Source organism: Tauraco erythrolophus, chromosome 4 (assembly GCF_009769465.1).
Source record: "Tauraco erythrolophus isolate bTauEry1 chromosome 4, bTauEry1.pri, whole genome shotgun sequence".
NCBI lineage: Eukaryota > Metazoa > Chordata > Aves > Musophagiformes > Musophagidae > Tauraco > Tauraco erythrolophus.
Window position 1 is genome coordinate 72,666,597 of NC_141468.1, and position 21,962 is coordinate 72,688,558.

A 21,962-nucleotide genomic window follows, 5' to 3' on the forward strand; every position below is an offset into this window, starting at 1 on the left:
GTTGGTAAAAAAGATGACAATAAAGAAATCCGAAAAACAACAGGAAATAAAAATTTTTGCACCAAGATATTTTTCCAGATCACACTGGATATAATCTATTCCAAATTAATGTGAAGTCACCCTTTGAGAATCCAGTTCAATTATTTATTTGACACTACCAGAAATAATTATTTTAAACCACAAAATGCACAGTACTATGTACATTATAAAATCAACTACAGCAATGAAAAAAAAAATAATTAAGCACAAAGAGAAAACGGTTCATACAAGTCTTGCACAAAATGTAGTATGAATAAGTAACCATAAAAAGAAAAAAAAAATCCAAGCTAAATTATTTGAAATGTCAAATGACCCCACAGTAAAAACCCCAAAACGGATAACTCAAAGAGTAAGAATTCCTGTAAAATAACTAGGAAAATTCAATTAGAGGTCTACATTTCAGGATAAAGCTGACATTTTTGAGGCGATTTTATTCACATTAAAATCATGAGACTTTTACTGTTTATTTAACGGGGTACTGGATAAAGCTCCTTACGCAAAAAGGATCATAAAACGCTTCATTGATGATTACAGAAAGAATTTCCAAACAGTTCCATATGCAAAAAATCATGAACAATGGCACTGAGGCCATATTACAGAAGAGCACAAAAGTAAGAAGGGCAAAAACACCTCTCAAATTTGAGACCATGTTTTAACTGCTCTGTATGGATGCAGAACAAATGAACATAAAATTATTTCTACTGTTTTATTTTATCTCCTAATAGTTTTACAGATATATACAATGGACAGAAACATCAACTATTGGGAACGTAATAACTTCACTGCTCTTCACTCAGTGACCCTCTACTGAAGAAGGCAGCAAAGAAGTGAGAAGTGGTTGAACTTGTGACCAGAGGACTAGGATAGAAAACACGTTCGGAAAAAAAAAAAAGGCCCACGCTGCCAAGGATCATCCTGGCCTCTATAGTATCTCCACTTGAATGGCAAATTTATAAACTCATTGATTCCTAATAGAGCTCATGCCATGAAGTGAAAAAGGATTACTCTAAGTGCTTTGAAATGACACTTCCGTGACCGCTTGGGAAAGGAACTACATAGAACGGGAAAAGATTGGTTTGACAACCCAAAAAGCCCATTTCAGTCTTATAACCTTCCTATTCCAGAAAATACAGTTATAAATAAAAGTGCTTGCAGAAGCCAATGCGCAAAAGTAGAGAATTTGACACAGAATGAACAGAACCCCCACAACCATCACTGCGTGTTCTTCAAACAAACCCTGGACTTGTGAAATATCATGTTATAGTCAATAATTACACTAAATTGCTGGGGTAATTTTTGTGGTGCATGGCTAAGCTATGCATTCATTCTTCAGTTCTCACTGGTGAAAGACTAATGACAGACTGTGATAGAAACTTCAGATTCTCTTTTGAATCTCAAGATGCAGCAGGCTAGACTGTTTCAGAACACGTACTGTATACCTCTCCGAGTAAATATGGTTTGATTTGACCTTAAAAATTAAACTTCATATTTCCTACTGTTGCTCCATTCCCCTAGAAGATTTTAAATTTACTAATCTTCATCAGGAAAGTGTAGTAAAAAAAAAAAGTAGACTTATACTGGCAATAGTTTTAACACAGACTTTTTTACTGAACTCATTCGGTACTTTCTGATTTTGAGAAACAACTGAATTGGTCTTATTTTGTTTGTTGGTTTGGGGTGGGTTTTTTTGTCAAAAACACAATACTGCCAGAAAAATGAAGCTTGCTTGCATTTCAGTTGTCAATCTTAAAATGCGATACACCCTCCTTTCAATTAATAAATTTAACAATAATCGTAACTGATCTGCATACAAACCCATAACTGGTCTTTTTGTGGAAGTTTGAGACTTGAACTGAAAGTAGCAATTTAAACATTAAATATATAGCAGTGAATTGAGTATAAGACCACTTCCAGATTTTGTCTGATACTGAAACAATCTTTATACCAAAATTTTACAGTTCATGCCATCTGAAGTAAACAGGATCAATTACAGTGCATAAAATAAAGTATGTAAGCATATTTTTGCAGATCAGGTCTATAAGGATATTTTCCACTAGATAATACATTTAGACAACTAGACCTAAAGGTAACAAGTGATTTGATTTTCTTTTATATTTATTGCAAGGGAATACTGCATGAGGTTTTCCCTAGCTACTGTACAGCAGACATTTGGCTCATGATAAGTTTAACGATACTAGTACATGCAACCAACAGTAAAGAAAAACAAAAAATACACAGAAGTTAATTCAGTATAAAGATTACTAATATACTGAATGCCCATATTTTTCTTTATTTTATATGCAGTTAGAGTACATAAAGCCTCACATAAGCTAGTAAAGGAGTGCATAGGCAGTTAGATTAGATGATCATTGAAGGTCCCTTCCAATTGAAATATTCTATTCTATTCCATAATTCATATGGAACTACTCACTTCCCAGTTTGTTTTACTGCTGGAATGCAGTTGAATTCATGCTCCATTTCACCTGCTAGAAACACAGAATGTTGTCTGACTACCTAGCTAAATATTTTAAAAAAATTAAAATAATCCCCACTTAGTTGTTGACATTGAAGATCTCAACTATTTTATTTGAAAACACTGACTAGACTGAAATTCACTGAATTAATTATCAGATTTTTGAATTATTTAAAAATTGTTTTTATTAAGTTGCTGTTCTTGCTTTCTATCTGCAAATTAATTAAAAAAAAACACCTCAGGCAGTCATATAAAATGTAACCATCTTTCAGGAGTTGTCTTCATAGAACAGCAGGCACTAAAGTTAACTGCAGAATAAGAAAAATCTGTAGTTCCACATAGCGAATAGAAAGAAAAGGCCAAAACATAGCCTTTAGGAACACTTTCATTACTTAAAAATGAGATTAAGAAGCAGAGGAGATTAATATACTCCCATATTGATCTTATTTTATTCAGATACTAGTTTCCTGCTATTTTACAATTTATTTTCAATATTATTTTCTGTTCAGAAACTAACTCCTACTCCTATGAGTCAGCTGGCTTGGCTTCTCCCAGATCAATGGATTCTGAAAATTGACTTTTCCTATCTTTTAACAATTCTTATCTTCCACTCCTTTCACCAAAGGTGAAGAATTGTCAACAAATTCTCCACTAGCTTTAGACTTTGGCTTGAATACAGAGCAAGTTACATTTGTTCTTGTCTTATGTTGGGCATTTTAGCATGATGATATTGTTCCATTACTTCCCATTTCCTACTCTTAATTTTAATCTTACTAACCTCTCATTTTTAGTATTAAAAAAGAAAAGGCATTGAAGTTTGCAAGTTGGTGCATGAGAAAATATGAACAAAGAGACTATGAATCACTTTGTTTCACAGATACTGAATGTGACTCATTTGCAGGTAACGATGTCAAACATATTATATGTAAAACTACTTAGTTGAACTCTGAGTTATTTATCTGCGAAAGGCTTTGAAATATAATGGATCTATAAACATCGTCAGTATGGAAAATTTTTATGCATGTAACATTAAATACTTTAGATAAGACTTTTATCAAAGGCAGGACACTTAGTTTCCTCAGCTCTAAAGAATTACCATTGAAAGATTACCGATCAGGAAGGAAAAGGGTTGAAAAGTGCTGTGTAAGGACAAAGGAACATCAACTGCTTGTTTCTTGCTAAGTAACTTTCTACTAATTTAAATAATCCCATGCATACGTCCCATATATGAGGTGACCATTAAACTGTACACAGGTTGCTGATACAATGGATTCATGGTTGGTAAGTCTCTGGACACTTAAATCATATACTGTCTTGGCTCTCAAAAGTAGCCACTATTTTTGCACTAGCATAGCAAGAATATAACTGAAGTCAGTTTTGGAACTGCAACGGGAGATTTCTATGGTTTACTTTCAATGAATATGTTATATTGACCTAAATGATCTCTACAGATAATTATAAAATCAATCTATTTTTTAAAAGACTCATTCACAATCAATTCTTGCTACCTCAAAGTAAGTATTTACTATTATATATAGTACAGTATACTGCTGGACTACATTTATAATATACTGCAAAACTTGTGGGATTGCCAGATCCAACTTTTATAAACTGCTCTAGAAATTCTTCTAAGAATCCAAGCACAAATACAAATGCTCATTAATATTTTAAAATATTTGTAGCAAACTCATAATTGACCAAATATGCAATTGATTTTCTTAAACTGATATCACAACTAGTATACTTTTACTAAAAGAAAGCTTTAATGGAACAAATGACTAAGCAAGAAGTCATTACTTAGAAGCTACTTTGAAATCTGGTACATAACTACATTTACCATGAGGGATGAAACGTACTTTGTGCTTTTACAAAGCAAGCTGGATAAGAATCTGTTTATGAGACTTTTCCTGAATAACTTAACCACTGCTAATGAAGTACAAATGCTGTTTTGCCCATGTCCCATGGTTTGACAGATTCTACAAACATATTTTCAAAACAATGATGAAACATATACGGTGTACATTACCTTTGTGAGTGTGTAATTGGGACTCCCCTTATCACTCAAAGAGAGTTCTTTCTAGGAATGCCTTCCATAAGCTGCTACTTTTTCGTATAGTCCATAAAGTATATTTATTACTCTGACAGGTGCGTGGGCTTTGACCAAGGTCTGCGTCGTATGTAATCATATAAAAGCTATTATGCCAAACATCCGCTCTCAGCTTAAACACAGACAGACTTCATAAATCTTGTGCCAGAAAAAGCTAGCTGTCCTAACGAATGACTTTTTTTTTACATGAATGGAGATATGTGACAATGGATCAATACGGAAAAAAAGTTGAGTGAAATACTTCGATATTCAATAACTCTGTGAAATGAATGGGAATGGTGCTCCTACTAGATAAATCAAAGAGGATTTTGTTTCTTTGAAGGCTATATTTTCACTGTTTCACTGATTTGAGAAAACTTCACAAGGACAAGTCAGATTAACAGTATTCAGACAATGGAATAATGGCAATGAACTCCAACTGTGTGTGTAGGTGTCCAACTGTGTGTGTAGGCGGAAAGAAAACAGAAGAAAGTCTCCATTCCTGACAAAAATGGACAGATGAGTTGCTACTGAAGTGTCTGCAGGAAATTACTGTCAATTCAATATGGCATGATCTAGCTGTCAACAGTGAGGACTCCACATTAGATGGACTAGATGATCTGCATTAGTGGTCCTGTTGACCAATTTATTTATGATACAAGCTATTTTAATAGCAGACCTATTTTCACTTTCCCAGAGTGTATCCTTTGTAAATGATCAACTTCAGATATAAACAAGCTCAAACGTCCTTATGGATCTTATTTTGCCCTGTGTGTCTGTTTAAATGTCTTTGCCAATAAGACCCGTACTGCTAAATGTAAACTTCTCCACACATAGCATAATGAAAGAGAGCTCATCCAATACTCATCTTAATTAATAGTAGACTGAAACTTCTGAATTTAAATCTTATTTCCCACAATACTATTCAGCCCATAAAAAAGAGAACAGAAGAACACATGAAAGAGGCTTTTTTAAATTTGTTGTTGTTGTTTTAATAAAAAGCCTCACAGGGGAAAGTGCGTTAATTTTTTCTACTTCTACTTATAGTGAATCAAACTGTTTTTTAACTTACATTTTACTGTTTATACACAAGCACTGAACTGTAAGTATATAGGAGCAGCAGAATACCTGAAATAAGTTACAGAATATTACAACATTTCATAACAAGACCAGTGCACTGGCTATAAATCATGCTCAACAGAATACCAACACATTTTCAAGCTGTCATATAAAATGGTTGAGAAGAAAAGTCAATGACCTTTGTGTGCATACAAACTGCACAATAAAGTTCATCTGTGAAAATAAAATAGCATCTGTTACTGATACTGAAACGCTTTCAATGAGCTTAACTCAGAGAACAATTTGAATTTGATAAATTGCATTTATGCCTCATCTTTAAGTCACTGTAATAAGAAATACTGTAAACTTTAACCAATGTATTAATTTCTGCTTTTTGGCTTGTGATGAATGTAAAATTCTATAAATATATGTGAAGAAATATATCATAGTAACAAATTGTTTGAAAAAAGGAGTGACAAATCTGAAGACGTAACTCCTGATTCTGTTTTCTTGTGCGTTTTAAGACAGGTTTCAGGATTAATAAACTTCATCAATTTCTCACTGCATGAAGCGAAACCCATTAGCCACTGTTAACTCACCCTTTTCTGTTCTTTAATATATTCCATCAGTTCCTCTCTTGTCCTTTTCACTGCTTCTTCTATTGCCTTTTCACTTCGTTTTTGCTCCTCCATTAATGCTTCCTTGACAATCTCCTTTTTAAAAGGAAAACATGTAAGTGTAAATATTAGAAGTATTTCACAAATGTAATACAGGTCATCCCTTTCCTTCCTACTAAAATTTTGCCATGACCATAATACTTTCTCAATGACAGTTATCCTAAATGTATGCAACATCTTCACAAAAATGTATAAATTCAGTTCTAAAGGGCCTAACAAAGATTGAAATATTCACTTTACAGCTGTGTTAATAGATATATAATATTTCCTGAGAGCACAAGAAAATGAAGCAATATAGGCATTTCATTCCAACAGAAGCAGGGATGTATGAGTTGCTGTTAATTGAACAGAAGAGAACAGATTTCAGTTGGAAGGGGCCTACAACGATTATCTGCCTGAGCACTTCAGGGCTGACCAATAATTAAGTATATTATTAAGGGCACTGCCCAAACACCTCTTAAACACTGACAGGCTTGGGGCATTGAACACCTCTGTAGGAAGCCTGTTCCAGTGTCTGACCACTCAGTAAACAAATGTTTCACAATGTCAAGTCTGAACCTCCCTTGATGCAGCTTTGACCATTCCCACACATCCTATCACTGGATCCCAGGGAGCAGAGATCAGCACCTCCCTCTCCACTTCTCCTCCTCAAGAAGCTGTGGAGAGCAATGAGGTCACCTCTCAGCCTCCTTTTCTCCATATTGCATGACTGTTCAGAACTTAAATCAGGGCTGTTCTAACACCACAGTAAGCAGAATTCTAATGACAATAAATTTGTTTCCAAACCTTGGGAATGGCCACGGACATTCTGTACGCAGCAGTAAAAAGCAGCAATGGAAACCCACATAACTCCCAAATTAGCAATACCCTCTATCAAATCTGATTCAGTACTAGATATGTATCACAGTAGAGAAAGCCAGGAACCAAAACACCTCTGTCACCTCCAGTACAACTTATCCGTGTAAGTTTTCAGCTCAGGAAACAACTTCCTGGACCAAAGTCACCATCCTAAAACTTAAGTCCCAGCATCCCAAAGCCTCTCTTGGAATAAGCAATAACATTATTTAGCCAAGTGTTTTGTTTCCAAAATTCAGGAAGATGAAGTAACAAAGATAAGATTCCCGAAAACGAACCATACGAAAACGTAACATTTTCAGAAAACTACGAAGCATCCAGTAAAAACAGTCACACAATGATAACTGATTCAGAGGGCAGACTGAAAGGGAGACCAAGAGTGTCTCAGAAATCAGGCAGCAGCCTTTGCAATTCCTATGTTTTTGTGCTAGATATTCAAAATGGGAAGTAGCAGAAACACCAGTGGTGCACCTGCAGAACGAAGCAGGGATCTGACACACACTTCTATTAGCAGTATCACCAAGCTTACTTAGTGCACTCACATTTAGCATAAACAGTAAGCCGTAATATGAATCTCATAGGATGAAATTTATTTTTCATTTTAAAGAATAAAAATATAGCATATTTGTATTTTTACTAGCTATTCAGAAATATTATTTCTTCAGGAAAAAAAAAAGGTCTTTTTTTGTTGTTTTATTTTTGGGTTTTGAGTTGGTTTGGTTTTTTTTTTCAAGAAAAAAAAGCATGAAAATTAGAGGGAAAAAACCTGATAATTATTGCAATACTCATAGAAATTATAAACAATGTTGCTAGATTTTTTTTTTCAGTATGGGCCAAAATTCACCTGCTCTGTTACTGCATCACAACCAGGCACCACAGAGATAGCTGAACTGAGGATCCAGTGCATAATAAAATAAATGGGTAAGTGAAACAGATAGTCATTGAGGCCACATTGCAGCTGCTCTGAGGGAGGGTTTGAAGGGCAGCACATAGAAAAGAGAACCTCAATTTCCCTCTAAGTGCAGACTTTCACAAAACTCAAAGCAATGCAGCCATGGAAAAAACGGAAAAAAAAAAAAAAAAAAAAGAAATAATAGAAAAAACAATAGTTCAAAAAGGAACACATGAGGACTTCTAGTGTATTTATTCACATATATTTTTTTTTTTTATCAAAACTTTTTGAAAACGAAAAGTAAACCTACATGGACTATCTTCCTTATTACTGTTGGCTGATTAGACATAACACACTATTACTAGCAGGTGCTGAAAAGATTTATTTATAGGTTTGTTTGACTGTAGAGTAATAGACATTTTATGATACGTATTTACAATTTGGATTTGTGGAAGTGGGGAAGGCTGGTCTATTCTTTTTTTCCCTCTACTGGTCAAGTAACAAAGATCTAAACAGAGTTCAAACTCTTTATTTTGCTATATGCTGCACTATCAGATATGATCCATCATCAACTAAACATTAAATCTGAATAATGTCTACTAAGCAACACAGTTTGTACACAGAAAGTAAAACTAAAAAACATTTTTCACAACTTCAGTAAGAAAAAAGGTAAAAATCAAGGATAGCTCAATTGATTATTTTAGATTTAATTATTCACAGGCTTTCAGGCTGTAGTCAGAATGACTGAGTTTACGTCGTACATACATTGTCAGGCTTAGAAGAAATCAATTACTGTCCTGCAGTACTCAAAGCATTCAATTTAAAGTATTCAGTTCAAGCACCGTACTTATTTATATGGGAATAATGACTGACATAAGGAGAAATACATAACTTTAAAAATGTTTGTGAGATATAATGACAACCATTTTATTGCTTTTTATTGTTTATTGGGTTAAAAACATTTGTCAACCTATAGTGACACCTGCTTTAATTACAGAATCTCAGAATGCTAACCTATGCATTCTTGGTGCTATAAATTCTGTCTTCTTTGCAGAAAGTATTTTTGTAGGAACTCTATATTGAATGGATTCAACTCTGGAGAACATGTAGAATTCTAAGGTTTTGGAAGTAGCAGATATTTATGAAGTTACATAATTAATCTGTACATATAAGAGTGGCATTTTACCGCATGCTATTAGTGTACAAAATGAAGAATACTACCCGCCACTGAATCGGACCAACCTTCTTTTTTTTTAAAAAAAAAGACTCTTCAGTGGAAGTGTTTCAACTGAAAAAGAAAGTGTTATTTCCTACCTTTAGCTATTTACTCCTTTTCAGCCAAAACTGAATAGTTTCTACAAAACTATAGTTTTGCTACCTTTGTAACAGAAATAGTCTAAACTCCTAAATTTGAAATGCTCAACTATGTAGTCTCCACTGTTTTGGAATATAGCAAATATGAAAACCATAGTTGTAAAAAGTGATAATATTTTTTTCTATTTTAATTCGATTTACCAAATAAAAATCCTGACAAAGGTGTCTCTCACTATAGAACTCAGGCAATACTAACAGCAAAAGTAGCAGAAAGTAACATATTACAAAAATACCCTGGTTTTGTAATTATATTCTCATGCCAGTTTAATTTGTCAAAAGGTCCCAAAACACTGTCTTGTATTAGAATGGAAAAAAATCCCGTCATTTAACCAGTTAAAGCCTTGAAAGTAAATTACAGAACTGATAAGGTGCTATATCTTAATATGTAGAAAGTTTTACATCAGTAAAATACTTACAATCAATTAAAGTATATTAACTTTCCTTGATATCATGCTAAAAATACAATTAAATTCTACAAGTCTATTAAAAAACCCACAAAAACCCAGAAACCACTAGCAATACTTTTATGGAAGACTATTTTATTACACCAAGATTAAAATAGAAAAAATAAAATTGGAAAGAATTCTTTTCCATTTACAATGGCAAGTTCCCAAAATTAAGACCAGTATTAATTCTCTGAAGAATATACAGTTACAGGTAACAGTGAAAGCAAAGTTGTACAACATCCTGTTGAGGTAATAGGCAAAGCATACCATTACTATGCTATTTTTTACTTTCTTATCAATACTTATTTCAAGATCAACAAGTTGAAAAAAAATTATATACTAACATTGTATACCTTTATTTCTTCTACCACAAGGAATAAAACATTACTGATTATTTTTATACTATTAAATAAAGAAGTTGCCTTAACTTCTTTCTTACTTTTTTGTTTTTGTCACACTCATGACACTTACAAAGTAGGAGTTTTGTACTAAGGAAATCCAAGGGTCCTCTTAGCTTCCCTAGAATTTCAAACAAATGGAAGATTTAAGAATTCAGCCAAGTCCCTCATTGTTTTTCAATGCCTCACACTACAGCATAAATGTTAAGTTTTTCTATACATTCCCAGCTTCCAGAAGTTCAGAAAAATTTGAATACTCCTGAATCAGTGGATATTCCAAAATCTCAATATTTCAAAAAGCAAAGAGCTGTTCCAAAAGGTACTGGGAATAGCTAGTATGCTGAATAACTACTCCCATTTCTTTAATTCCTGCGCATTCTTCAGTTTTATACAGATTTCCTAATTACACAGTGGATGATTCAAAACTTGAGTGAGAAGAAGTGACACATCACATACTAAGTTTAATTTTAAGTGAACATAGTAAATGGAGCTTTATTTTAGTAAAGCCTTTTACACTATTTCCTACAGCATTCTTCTGGAGAAACTGGCTGCTCATGGCTTGGATGGGTGTACTCTTCACTGGGTAAAAAACTGGCTGGATGGCTGGGCCCAAAGAGTTGTGGTGAATGGCGTTAAATCCAGTTGGTGGCTGGTTGGCAGGTGGTGTTCCCCAGGGCTCAGTATTGGGACTAGTTTTGTTTAGTATCTTTATCAATGATCTGGATGAGAGGAAAGAGGGCACCCTCAGCAAGTTTGCAGATGATACCAAGTAGGGCAGGAGTGTTGGATCTGCTTGAGGGTAGAAAGGCTCTACAGAGGCAGTGTCCCAAAACCTGGGGTTCATTCACCTGGTGTGCAATATGCCAATCCACACACAGAGTAGAGGTGTTTTTATTATATATATATAAAAAAACATACACGGGTGCATGTTCCAAGACAGCACACTGGAGTTCCAAATTGATGGTTATTTATAGACAAAACATTAACATAGTCATCTTTCTGATACATATGCATGGTTATTCTGTTAAATGATTGGTTAGGATTTCTTTGCATAGAATGCAAATTAGTATACATGCTCAGTTTCCTACTTCTGTTGTTCTCTTTTGAGTAGATTGTATCATCTGGGTAAGTGATCAATGAGTCAGTGGTTGTGATCTCCTCCTGCCAGAATTACCTTTCATCTTCTTTTTAAAAAAAAAAAAAAAATCTGATCAAAGGCTGGAGTACTACGTTATAGCTGAAAAGTTAGCTTCTTTACAAGACTATATATACATATGCTTGACACTAGTTAGAAGATTAGAATATCTCATAAAAATAAAGTATAGTTATTCAAGTACTCAATTGACAAATCATATTCAATCATATATCAGAAATCACAACCATGTAATCACAGTATCTACATCTGCAGGAAGTCAGAATAAAAAAACAACTGTGTACTGCATATATCAGTGAACTCCACTCAGTATTCAAAAATTCAAAAAGCCATATGATGGTTTGCAATTTTATAGGAAAATTCTTCTGTTTCCACACAAGGATCAGGTGGCAGTACAAAATTTTATCTAGGAAATGCAACCACAGACTGCAATATTAGTGGTTTTTCAGAAAATAGTAACCCTCAAATTATAATGTCTGTGGTTATAAACTACAACAAACTACTTCTGAAGTCAGACATGGTTAAAGTCTGCATGCAGTGGACGACTACTTTTCCAGACTTGGCAAGCATATTAAAAATGAACTGATCTAATGGCAGGGATCTCTTTCCACTCAGTGCTACTGAGTTGTGTGCTTCCTCTGACACTCAAGATTACACAACATTTTCTTTTAATGAAAAATGCTTTTCTGTGTCCTTACGAAATCACCATGGTCTCCATAAACACTGGACTCACTAATGTTTCCGCAATAAGGTGGAAAAACAAGAAGAAAGTGAAACTGAAACTAATGGTTGGATATCCTCTTGAGAGAAATGTAAGCAAACGCTCCCACTGAAAGCTGAACGATATTGTAAAGGCAATAAAAATTGGAGAATATGCCCTTTGAAGAGCAAGTTGTTCTCTAGCACGTTACGTGATACAATATTATCAATAGCCTATTTTGATAGGAATCATGATACTGAGAAAAACACCCAACAACTTCTTGTAGGAATCCACCAGATATTGAAAATGAACAGCAATGTTATGATAGCCCAAGTCTGTTGCTGAAAAAATATCTTTCTTCCTTTCAAAGATTAACACTTTCCCACTCAATCAAAATCCTACAAAGTCTAACAAAGTTATTCCTCGAATTGCAGTATCAAATATGCCATTTTGCTGAGTACTTCAGAAACACAGAATAAACAAAGTACTTCAAACTCTGCCTCCCCTAGGATTCTGTAACCTATGTGTAAAAAAATCCCCCCAAAAAACAAAGAAAGATAACTTTCTTTGATAACTGATAAACTGATAGTATTTTGTATTCCCCTAACTGGCAATGCACTCAATGCTCTCTATATCATAGATGAGAAGAATTCTGAGGATGTATTGAAGAAAATGAAATCAATATTGTACATCACGCAGAAATCCTCCCAAGTACAAAAGCATCATAAAAGAAGGGAAAGCAATGCCAGTATCATGAATGTTTTATAGGTAAAAGTTGATCTCCTAGTAAAAAATACTATAAATAGAGTGAAAAATGATGAGAAAGAGACAAAAGCAAACTCTGAAGCAAAGACAGAAAGCAGTTTATAGCCTATTTAATAAAGAAAGAGGGATGGAAAGCCCAAAGTGAAGTGCTGGAAAGTCATCATTATGGCAGTATTCTGAAAGGATAAACTATAATTGTTTGGATGGAAAAAAAAGATGCATCAATAAAAATACAGGAAAAGTGGGAGCTTGGATGAAGATTGTACCTATGCTGTTAAGATATAATATGTCATCTCTTACAGATAGGACGCCTAAATGACCAGCAACATGTAAACAATTATATTTACAATTAGATCTGAAACAAAACCATGTTACAGTCCAGAGTAACAAGCAACATGGTTCATGTTGAAGGTGCCAGAAAGTATTTGGAGAGTGGGAAAGAAGAGAGGAAAGACTAAGAGACCTATTGAACTTCAGGCGACAGAGATGGTTTTGTAAAGTGATATCAAAGATTTATCACTGTTTTCAGTATAGATAGAAATAGCACTTAAAGTGGGCATGGAGGAAACAGTCAGTGAGTTAGGCTTCCAAATTCAATATGATCCAGGAGGCAATCTCACATAGGAAGCATAAAGCAACTATCTAAGCCTAGGGAGACAATAGTTTCTGATCCTGCTACAGAAGCATAATATCATGGAGTACTGCCAATATCAGAAAACTCCTGCCAAGCAGATACCCTGTGGTATCTTGCCTCTCCACAACATAAGGTTTCCCAAACTAGCCTATCTCTTGCCTTGCCAAAATTACCACCTCGCCTGTTGCATCACACGGAACCTAGATGTAAGTTCTGCAAGTTACAGGAAGCACAGATCATTGGAAAACAGCTCTATCTTACAAGCAGTAAGATGATTTCATAATAAAGTTGTAGGGAATATCATAATACCACGTAGCACATCACTTAAAGTGGTAGAAGAAGAAACAGATTTTTTGCATCATCACCATGGGAATAGCAGCTGAATGCATGCTTATGCATAAGCAGTTCAGGAGAAAGGGTATGTATGAAAGAGGTATAGGATAGAAGGAGATTACAGGAGATCAAAGAAGAAAAGTTCTGCAAGGACAACCCTGAAGACTACTGTGCACAACAAATGAAGAAAATAAAAACAGCTAAGTAGATTCACATCATGAAATTCATTCACAGATTTAAAAATCAGGAAAGGGCACACGCTTGCACTCAATGTTCTCTTTTTTAAGGTAAGGAAGCTGTGGTGCCAATAAACAAAATCCCAGTTTTGACACTTAAAAAAGATAAGTCAGGGAATCTATCCGCAAAAATAGTCTTACAATAAAAAGTAAATAGTCTGAACAATAAAAAGATAAGACAAACGTATAATCCCCACATATTTTCTTTTTCCCCTCATACTATGCTCTAAAGTATTCATTATACACCTACTGAACTGACACACGAGAAAAAAAAGTGTTTTTCACAGGTTATAGAACTAAGAAAGGGTCATTCTACTGCTAATAAATCTGACTGAAAGCTAGAGTGGGAAATAACCTTTTAGACAAACTTTTTTACTTGTTAGATCTTCCAGTCTTCTCAAATACAGGGCAATGAGGAAAAATATTTAGACAAATAATCATTTTCAACAAAAATCTAACAGTTAATTTAAGCAATAGCAGAAAAGAAGCAAAAGTCAGTTCTTCAAGTACACAGTAAATGCCTTCATATTTTCACTTACATATCTTTTGTTCACTTACATATGACCGGGCGTGGAAATCATTACAATATTCAATACAAAATGGATTCAGGCTTGCCAAAACTATCAACTGAAGCAATCCATCAAGCAGATGAGCATGAATATCAAAAAAGTTTTAATAACGTAGCAGGTAAGTAGTCAGTCATTTCTTGCGATTAAGCACTGTGTGTTCCAGACATTTTGCTTTTACCTTCTAAGTAATGGCATATACTGGTATTCATAAACTCATGGAAAAAGACTAAACATACTTTAAATCCCATACAGTAGAGAAGAATCATTTTTTTTTCAACTATTTAGATGTTTGCCAGTAAAACTACATTAATATATTCCAAGATCATAAATTACAAATTTATTGTACTTCAAAGAACACCACATGAACCCTCAAGAGCGTGAACACATTCAATTGTCTTGAATGCTTAGAAATTTACTCATCAAAGACTACTGGGAAGTCCACTTTTTTTTTTTTTCCATAAGCCTTTTAGTTAACTTTTCTGCAAAAATATTTTTTCTCTGTGTATCTCAGTATATCTCAGTTGTGGCTTGGCTGAATGAAACACTGCAGCCTCAGTTTTCCTCAAATACTTTCCCATTGGTAAGATCATTTTGCCTTAGTGCTTTTGCTCATGGCCAAGAGGAAGCAGAGTTTATGTTATTTCTTCTAATAAGTTAAAGGCTTTTTTTTTTTTCTAATTATTTGCAGCCTTCAGAACACTTGAGTGTCTAATGTATCTGCTGTGTGGATTACGGCAACGATGAACTCCAGCTCTTTTTTCCCTTGAGAATTAGGGTAAACTATAGCAGATTATACACAGTATTTTAAATATAAGCCTTCAGGAAATGACAAAGATGATTCTATGCTTCGAGTGCTTTAGGAGAGTTATTAATTTCAAGTTATGATATGGACCTAAATTTCCAGGCTTCAACCTGCAGCTGCCAGCTTTCATTTTACTTTTAATGAATTTTATTTAAAACAAAAATTGTGGGGTATAAATTCTCTTTAACTTCTTTTGCTACCGCTCTCCCCCTCCCATTTTTACCTTATATATGTAATTGAGTATTTAGCTTTGTAAATGATAACAACTATCATGCAGAGAGCTCTGTGCATAATAGCATTATAGCTACGGTAGCTACTGGTATAGCTACACTGCATTGTCCACTAATTATAAATACAATATATCATCCTTCTGTTTTATCCACAATTGTCTGGATCTCATCATCCTATAGGCCCAAAGAATTTTTGAATTTTAGTTTTTTCAAAGAGTAAAAATAACCGGAAAGAAGATGACAATGGAGAGCACTGTCCATTGTCTTTTCACTGAAATTTATACTTGTACACCAGGAGCTTCACTGCAGTTTTGAATTCTAGGGAAAAAGCTTCTGCTTCAGCCAAATTACCTGTTATAGTTTCTCCTTATCTAGAAGATAACCACTTCTTTATTCAAGTAAGTGTTCAACAAAAGCATTCTAGTGGAAGAATTTCAACAAGTGTTCCTCTCAACATTGAAAACTACCAGATATATTAAACTTTCCTTGCAGGGAAGTTGCCACTGTAAAAAATGCCATACAATGTATCAAAAATAGAAAAAAAAAACTACTGGAGACATGCCAGGTTACATCTAGCCTGATGAATATATGAATTCCTCATCTATAATGACTTTTCAATGTGTTGTAAAAGGATCATGAGGTTACTGTGCAAATGAACATTATCTTTAATCAAAAGACTACTCATTTTCTTCACGAAAGAGAGTTTATTCTCCCTGATTTAAACAAATGACTATCCTCTCCAAAACTAAGAATTTTCTTAAAAAAAAAAAAAAATCTCTATTATAAAAACACTAAGCACCTGGACAACACATGTATAAAACCTGAAGATGCTGCCAGTCTCAACCAAAGAAATTCTTTTAGAGTTCTAATACCTTACAGCCTCTTGAGACAGTGCTGTAGAAAAACTTTCACCATTTTCTTGGTGATGTAATATATTTCATTTATCTCTTCAGAGTTATAAGGCATCAAAGAATAATATCTTTAATTTAATTAAAAATCCTACGTCTCTAAGTAAAGACCCCAAGTCACTGGAACAGTCAAAAGCTGTCATGAAAACAAATGCAATATTCATGTTACTTTAATCCTTTAATTTCTTAAAAAAATAAAAGAAAAAAAAGAAAGAGAGAAGGGGTATATCAAGGTTAATCCATCAAGCCAAAATTGTATGTCTTAGTTCTCACTTTCTCTGTAAGTTTATCTTTACTCTGCTCTTTCATATTTGGTAGCAAAATATTTGATATTAATCATGAGTTATTTATTAATCTGTCCCCAAGTCTCCAGACTTTTCTCTGGCAACATTAAGTTAATAAAATAAATCTTACATGGAAGTAGCATCTCCTTATCTGTCAACTCAGTATCTATTTGACTGAGGACAATCTTTTAGGACAAAGTTTTGACAAGTATGAATATCTAACAAGTAGAAGAAATTTACATAAAGCTTCCTGATTTGCATCCACTATGGCTCTCCTTTCTGGCCACTCTGCAACAACAAAGAGAGTCTAAAAAAATATCTGTATCGACTCTGCACAGTAAACATTCATCTTTGCTTATTTCAAAGAAATTATTTCCAAGATGAAGGGAAATCTCACCACCTGATTCATCGGAACTGTGATCTTCGAAGCTTTATTGTTCTTATGATAAAATTGCCTGATGGAAGAAATGTTAACTAGCATATTTTAAGGGTTTTTATATTGCTTTCTGATATATAACCAAGATCTACAAGGTTCTTATAGTTCATGTGTTTAAAAACTGGTGAAAAAAATAATATCTTTTATTTTATAAAAAAAAATAGTGGATAGTAAATTCCTTCTTAAAAAAAAAAAAAAAGAATCAGAACTCCTAAACATATTTTCTGGTCTAGTAGGCAAAGGAGAAGCCAACAAATTCATACTATTACAACACAGAAATTTATTTTCCCTTACTTTCATCATTTATATGTTTTACAGATACACAATGGTGCTGCAGTTTTTAAAATATGACTCTCCCATCTAGTTTACCAACTCCTGCTTCAAGCATATGACAGTGTCCTTTTCCCTAACGGTACATCTAGTTTTACGTTTCAGTGTTTTACATTGGTGTGTATCTTCTCTGTTCTTAATTCACAGCCGTTTGGCAGAAAATATTTTTCTTAAAGACAGGACTGTAGGTTCTTGGTTACCAGTCTCAATGTCTGCTGACACTCTACCCTAAGTTCTACTACTAGATTCTTTCAAGGTCCTGTTTGGCTGTCAAATTGGGGTATCAGTTTCTTGTGTTTTGTTCTTATTCAACTCTGACATAGATCAAAATATATTTAAACCACACAGATTATAAAGTGGATTTGTATCTCAAAGAAAATTATAGAATTTTGAATGTCCTCAAATTTTTCCATTAATTATTCCGAGAGTTATTTATGGGTGCCATGGCTGCAAGTCATTCTGCCTCATCTGTTTGCTGAAGACCGCACTGTCCCTTTCTGATCTTTCAATTTTGCAGACTTACAGTATCAATGAAGGAAAACTCCTTCTCTTTAATACTATGCTTAATTTCTTTGTTTAGGTTCAAATCAGTAAAGCAAATATCTTCAAATTAATTTACAGCAGAATAAAATTAAATTTTAATCTATAATTCTATGACAATCATTAGTGTGATACAAGACCGAAAAAGATAGAGAAGTACTTATAAAAATGTCTTTTCTTTCTCTCACACAGAGTATTTCCTCCGGTGATAAATTGAACAAGATAAACTAAGAGAAGAGAGATTTTGTTAAAAACAAGTAAGGCTTCTTTTTCCTAGTATTATGTTCCAAAATCATGTGTTCTCTTTCTTGAAATAACAGTACTGCTCTTAAAGCTGTTTTTATATATCTGATACCAAAAGATTATTTTGCATATTCTCTTAAATTCAACTACACTCGGTTGTTTCATTACTTGGTACTAAATATAATAATAGTATCAGGTGACAATTTTGAAGCAGGAAGCATGAAGAATTATACAGCACAGCATAAAGAATTAAATGAGGCAAGTGTTACATGGCCACAATTCTACATTTCACTGTCTTAAATGTTAGACTATATGTTTTACTTTTGGCCATTGTAGAGCTGACTTGACAGATTATGTTGTCTAAACAATGATCGCAAGAGAGTCAATAGTGCAGTTATGGCTCTTGAAAGAGAAATTGTATAGTAAAAAAATATAAATAAGAAACAACCCTGAGTGGAGGCTCTACCCAGAAAAATTAATGTCCACACACAAACTGCCTGTAGTCCCGAGTGTTTGTCATTGCTAAACCAAAGTCACATCTGACACCATACATAAGCTATCAGTTGGCACATTAACTCTGCAGGACTTCTTTTGTTGTCAGACAGAGAATCTTAGTAGTTTTTGTATGTTTATAATGGCCTAAAGGAGGCAGGTAAGTCTTTGGCAGAGGTAACAAGTGAAAATTTCTGTGAGAAACAAATTTCTACATGAAAGTCCATCTTCCTCAAAGAATTTGTACTCATTAATTGGAGAATAAAAAGTGTAACTTCAAATATGCTATACATTTATGTGAGAGAATTTTGGAAATCTTAAGAAAAATCTGCATTTTCCTTAATTGAAAAGGAAATTTTTTTTATTTGAAAATTAAGGAAAGCTGTTTGAAAAATGAACCTAACTCAAAGGAGAAATCATCATATAACTGAATAAGATAAATTATTCCTGTTACTATCAAAGTTGTCAGAGCTATTCAGTACTTAAAAAGATGGAATTAACTCATGTCACATGACTACATCAAGAGCAAGATATTTACAGGAGAACCAATCACAACGCTCTCCAATACCTCAGTGCTACACACCATCACAAGTACACCACTAGATAATCCAAGACTATCCAACTACTTGACCAACTAGCAGCTTGAGCTGAAAAACCTGTCCTTTTGAAAGGCCTGAATTTCTTCCTTAGAAAACTTAATTTCAGTATAATTAAGACTTTGTCTGAAAGAAAACATCAATCAAAATTAAACTTCTAATATCATCCTGTCTTGTGACAACTTCAAAGGCAATTATCAACAACAACAAGAAACTGTGGCAGTACACTCCACAGGGAAGGTAAACCTACCCTGAGTCACTATGTCAGCTTAATCCACCACTCTCCTACCTCTGGGACAATTTACATGCTTCCCAGATCCATAAATATATAATCCTAGCCGACCTCATGCATCCAGCTACAGGACTCCTTCACTAAAAATCTTCAGGATTCAGCAAAATTGTCCTCAAACTTTATTACCATAGTCATCCTCCTATTAATCTCTTCACGTTCCACAAGCTATAAAATTGCTGTCTTTTTCCTTACTGTAGTAAAAAACTACTTTATTGCTCTCCTATTAACAAATTCTCTACACTACTGGTATCAATTCTCATTCTGGATAGTCAAAATGATTTGTACCTAACTAAATCCCAAGCAATTGCTCTAAGCTCGAATTTAACTTTGAAGTCAGCTGCTTGTCTTTTTGTTGTAAAGAAGAGTTTGAGTGCCTGCAGACTTATCAGTATAGTAAAATTAGTCTTGAAACCTGACATCTTGCCACTTGATACCTTTACATTCGAAAGAAATAAACAAGCTATACAGGAAGTAAAATCATTCTATTTACACAAGAAATGTAGTCAACACAGAGTATAATAATGGCTTAGCCTCAAAAACCAGCTTTTTGTGTAGTGGATTAAGTATGAGGTTAATACTTCTGCTTAATGCTGGAAAGAGAAATGTGGTCTGATCCAAAGAGTTAATTTTTAAACTTCTGTGATACGCTATTTTACTTCTATTTGATTTCAAATTCTGAAAGTCTTTTTTGTTGCTGTTGTTATTCAAGACATAAAAAAATACATTAATATCAAATTCCAACACCCAAATGAAACATATCTTGTTTATAATTCTTCAGACTATGACATTCGAGTATGGCACCAAGAAATTAGTGAATTTACAGACTGTTCCCCCAAATATTTCCAGCATCAGAGACTACGAAATTCAACTTTTGGAAAAGTAATTTAACTGCTTTTATAATATATTTAATTTGCAATTCCTACAATTGTTTAAAGCAATGCTGGGAATGTCCCTCTCAATTTGTGGTAAGTGACATATAATTATCCTTATATAAGCACCTCTCTAAAAAGTAACTCTAGAAACATTTCTGGTTCTCTACTGGTTTAGGTTTCCAGTATTTATAACCCTCTCTTTATTTTGTACCTATTCTATTTTTCGTCTTAGAAAAATATCTTTTTACTAAGAGAAAGAATGGAATTCCAGTAGAACAAGGAACAAATGTAACATCTTTTTCATAGGTATAAAAAAGAAAGTCACCTAACTGTCTACAACATAAATGTCACCATCTGATCTAGTCATCTTGGGCTCCTTTTGAAGTCAGTGGACAAAAACAGGCACTTACAGGTCATAATTCATCTCACGTCAATCTATGTACCTGAAAAGGTCACACGAATTTTGTTCTATATGTGCCAACTTCTCTCCATACACATAGTCTAGATGAAGATAAACTAATGAGATCACTGTGCATTGCAAATATCAACTAGGTGTCGTGATGAATGATAGATGTCACAAGAAAATCTATCACAACATTGAGAAGACATTCAAAAGAAAAAATAAAACACACAAAGTAAGTCCAGGAAAGGTAAAATATACTAACTTGATTATGCTTTCTTTGCTCTTGCATGGCTTCACAAACAGCCTGAGCAATCTTCTCTTTATGTCTGTCACGTTCTGCTTCCCACATTTTTCTTTCTTCTGCATGAATCTTCTCCATGTTTCTCCTCTCCTCCTCTACTGCTTTCAGAACAGCCTCCTGCACTACTTCTTTTTCAGCCTTTGAAACAAATCAAGCATGAATAAATGACCAAAATACCCAACATGAGTGCCTAACTCATAGATATTACTTTTTCTAATGAGATCTATGAGCTGACACGATATGGGACGTGAATATTTTCACTTTCGAACTATAAGCTTAAATTTATCTTAAGGTGCTACCAAACAGCTATTACAACTGGACAATGACTTCATCGTTACAGAAAGAAAAAGAAAGTTATAATCAAGGATCTTAAGTTCCCACCTACTGAAAACACAATATCATAGAATCATAGAATCATCATAGAATCATAGAATGGTTAGGGTTGGAAGGGACCTCAAAGATCATCCAGTTCCAACCCCCCTGCCATGGGCAGGGAAATCCTCCACTTCACCAGGTTGCCCAAAGCCTAGTTTGCTTAATGCCA

The 21,962-nt window shown here is 34.0% G+C and overlaps 1 protein-coding gene across 1 annotated transcript in view; it reads right to left on the reverse strand.

Annotated features, from left to right (window-relative positions):
- CCDC91 (coiled-coil domain containing 91) overlaps positions 1–21,962 on the reverse strand; it is a 128,168-nt gene that overhangs the window by 23,607 nt on the left and 82,599 nt on the right. The window contains exons 10-11 of the mRNA XM_086610468.1: positions 21,380–21,556; positions 6,257–6,370 (exon numbers count right to left, since the gene is read on the reverse strand). Coding sequence (XP_086466594.1) covers positions 6,257–6,370; positions 21,380–21,556 — 291 coding nt within the window. The remainder of the gene's footprint in view (positions 1–6,256; positions 6,371–21,379; positions 21,557–21,962) is intronic.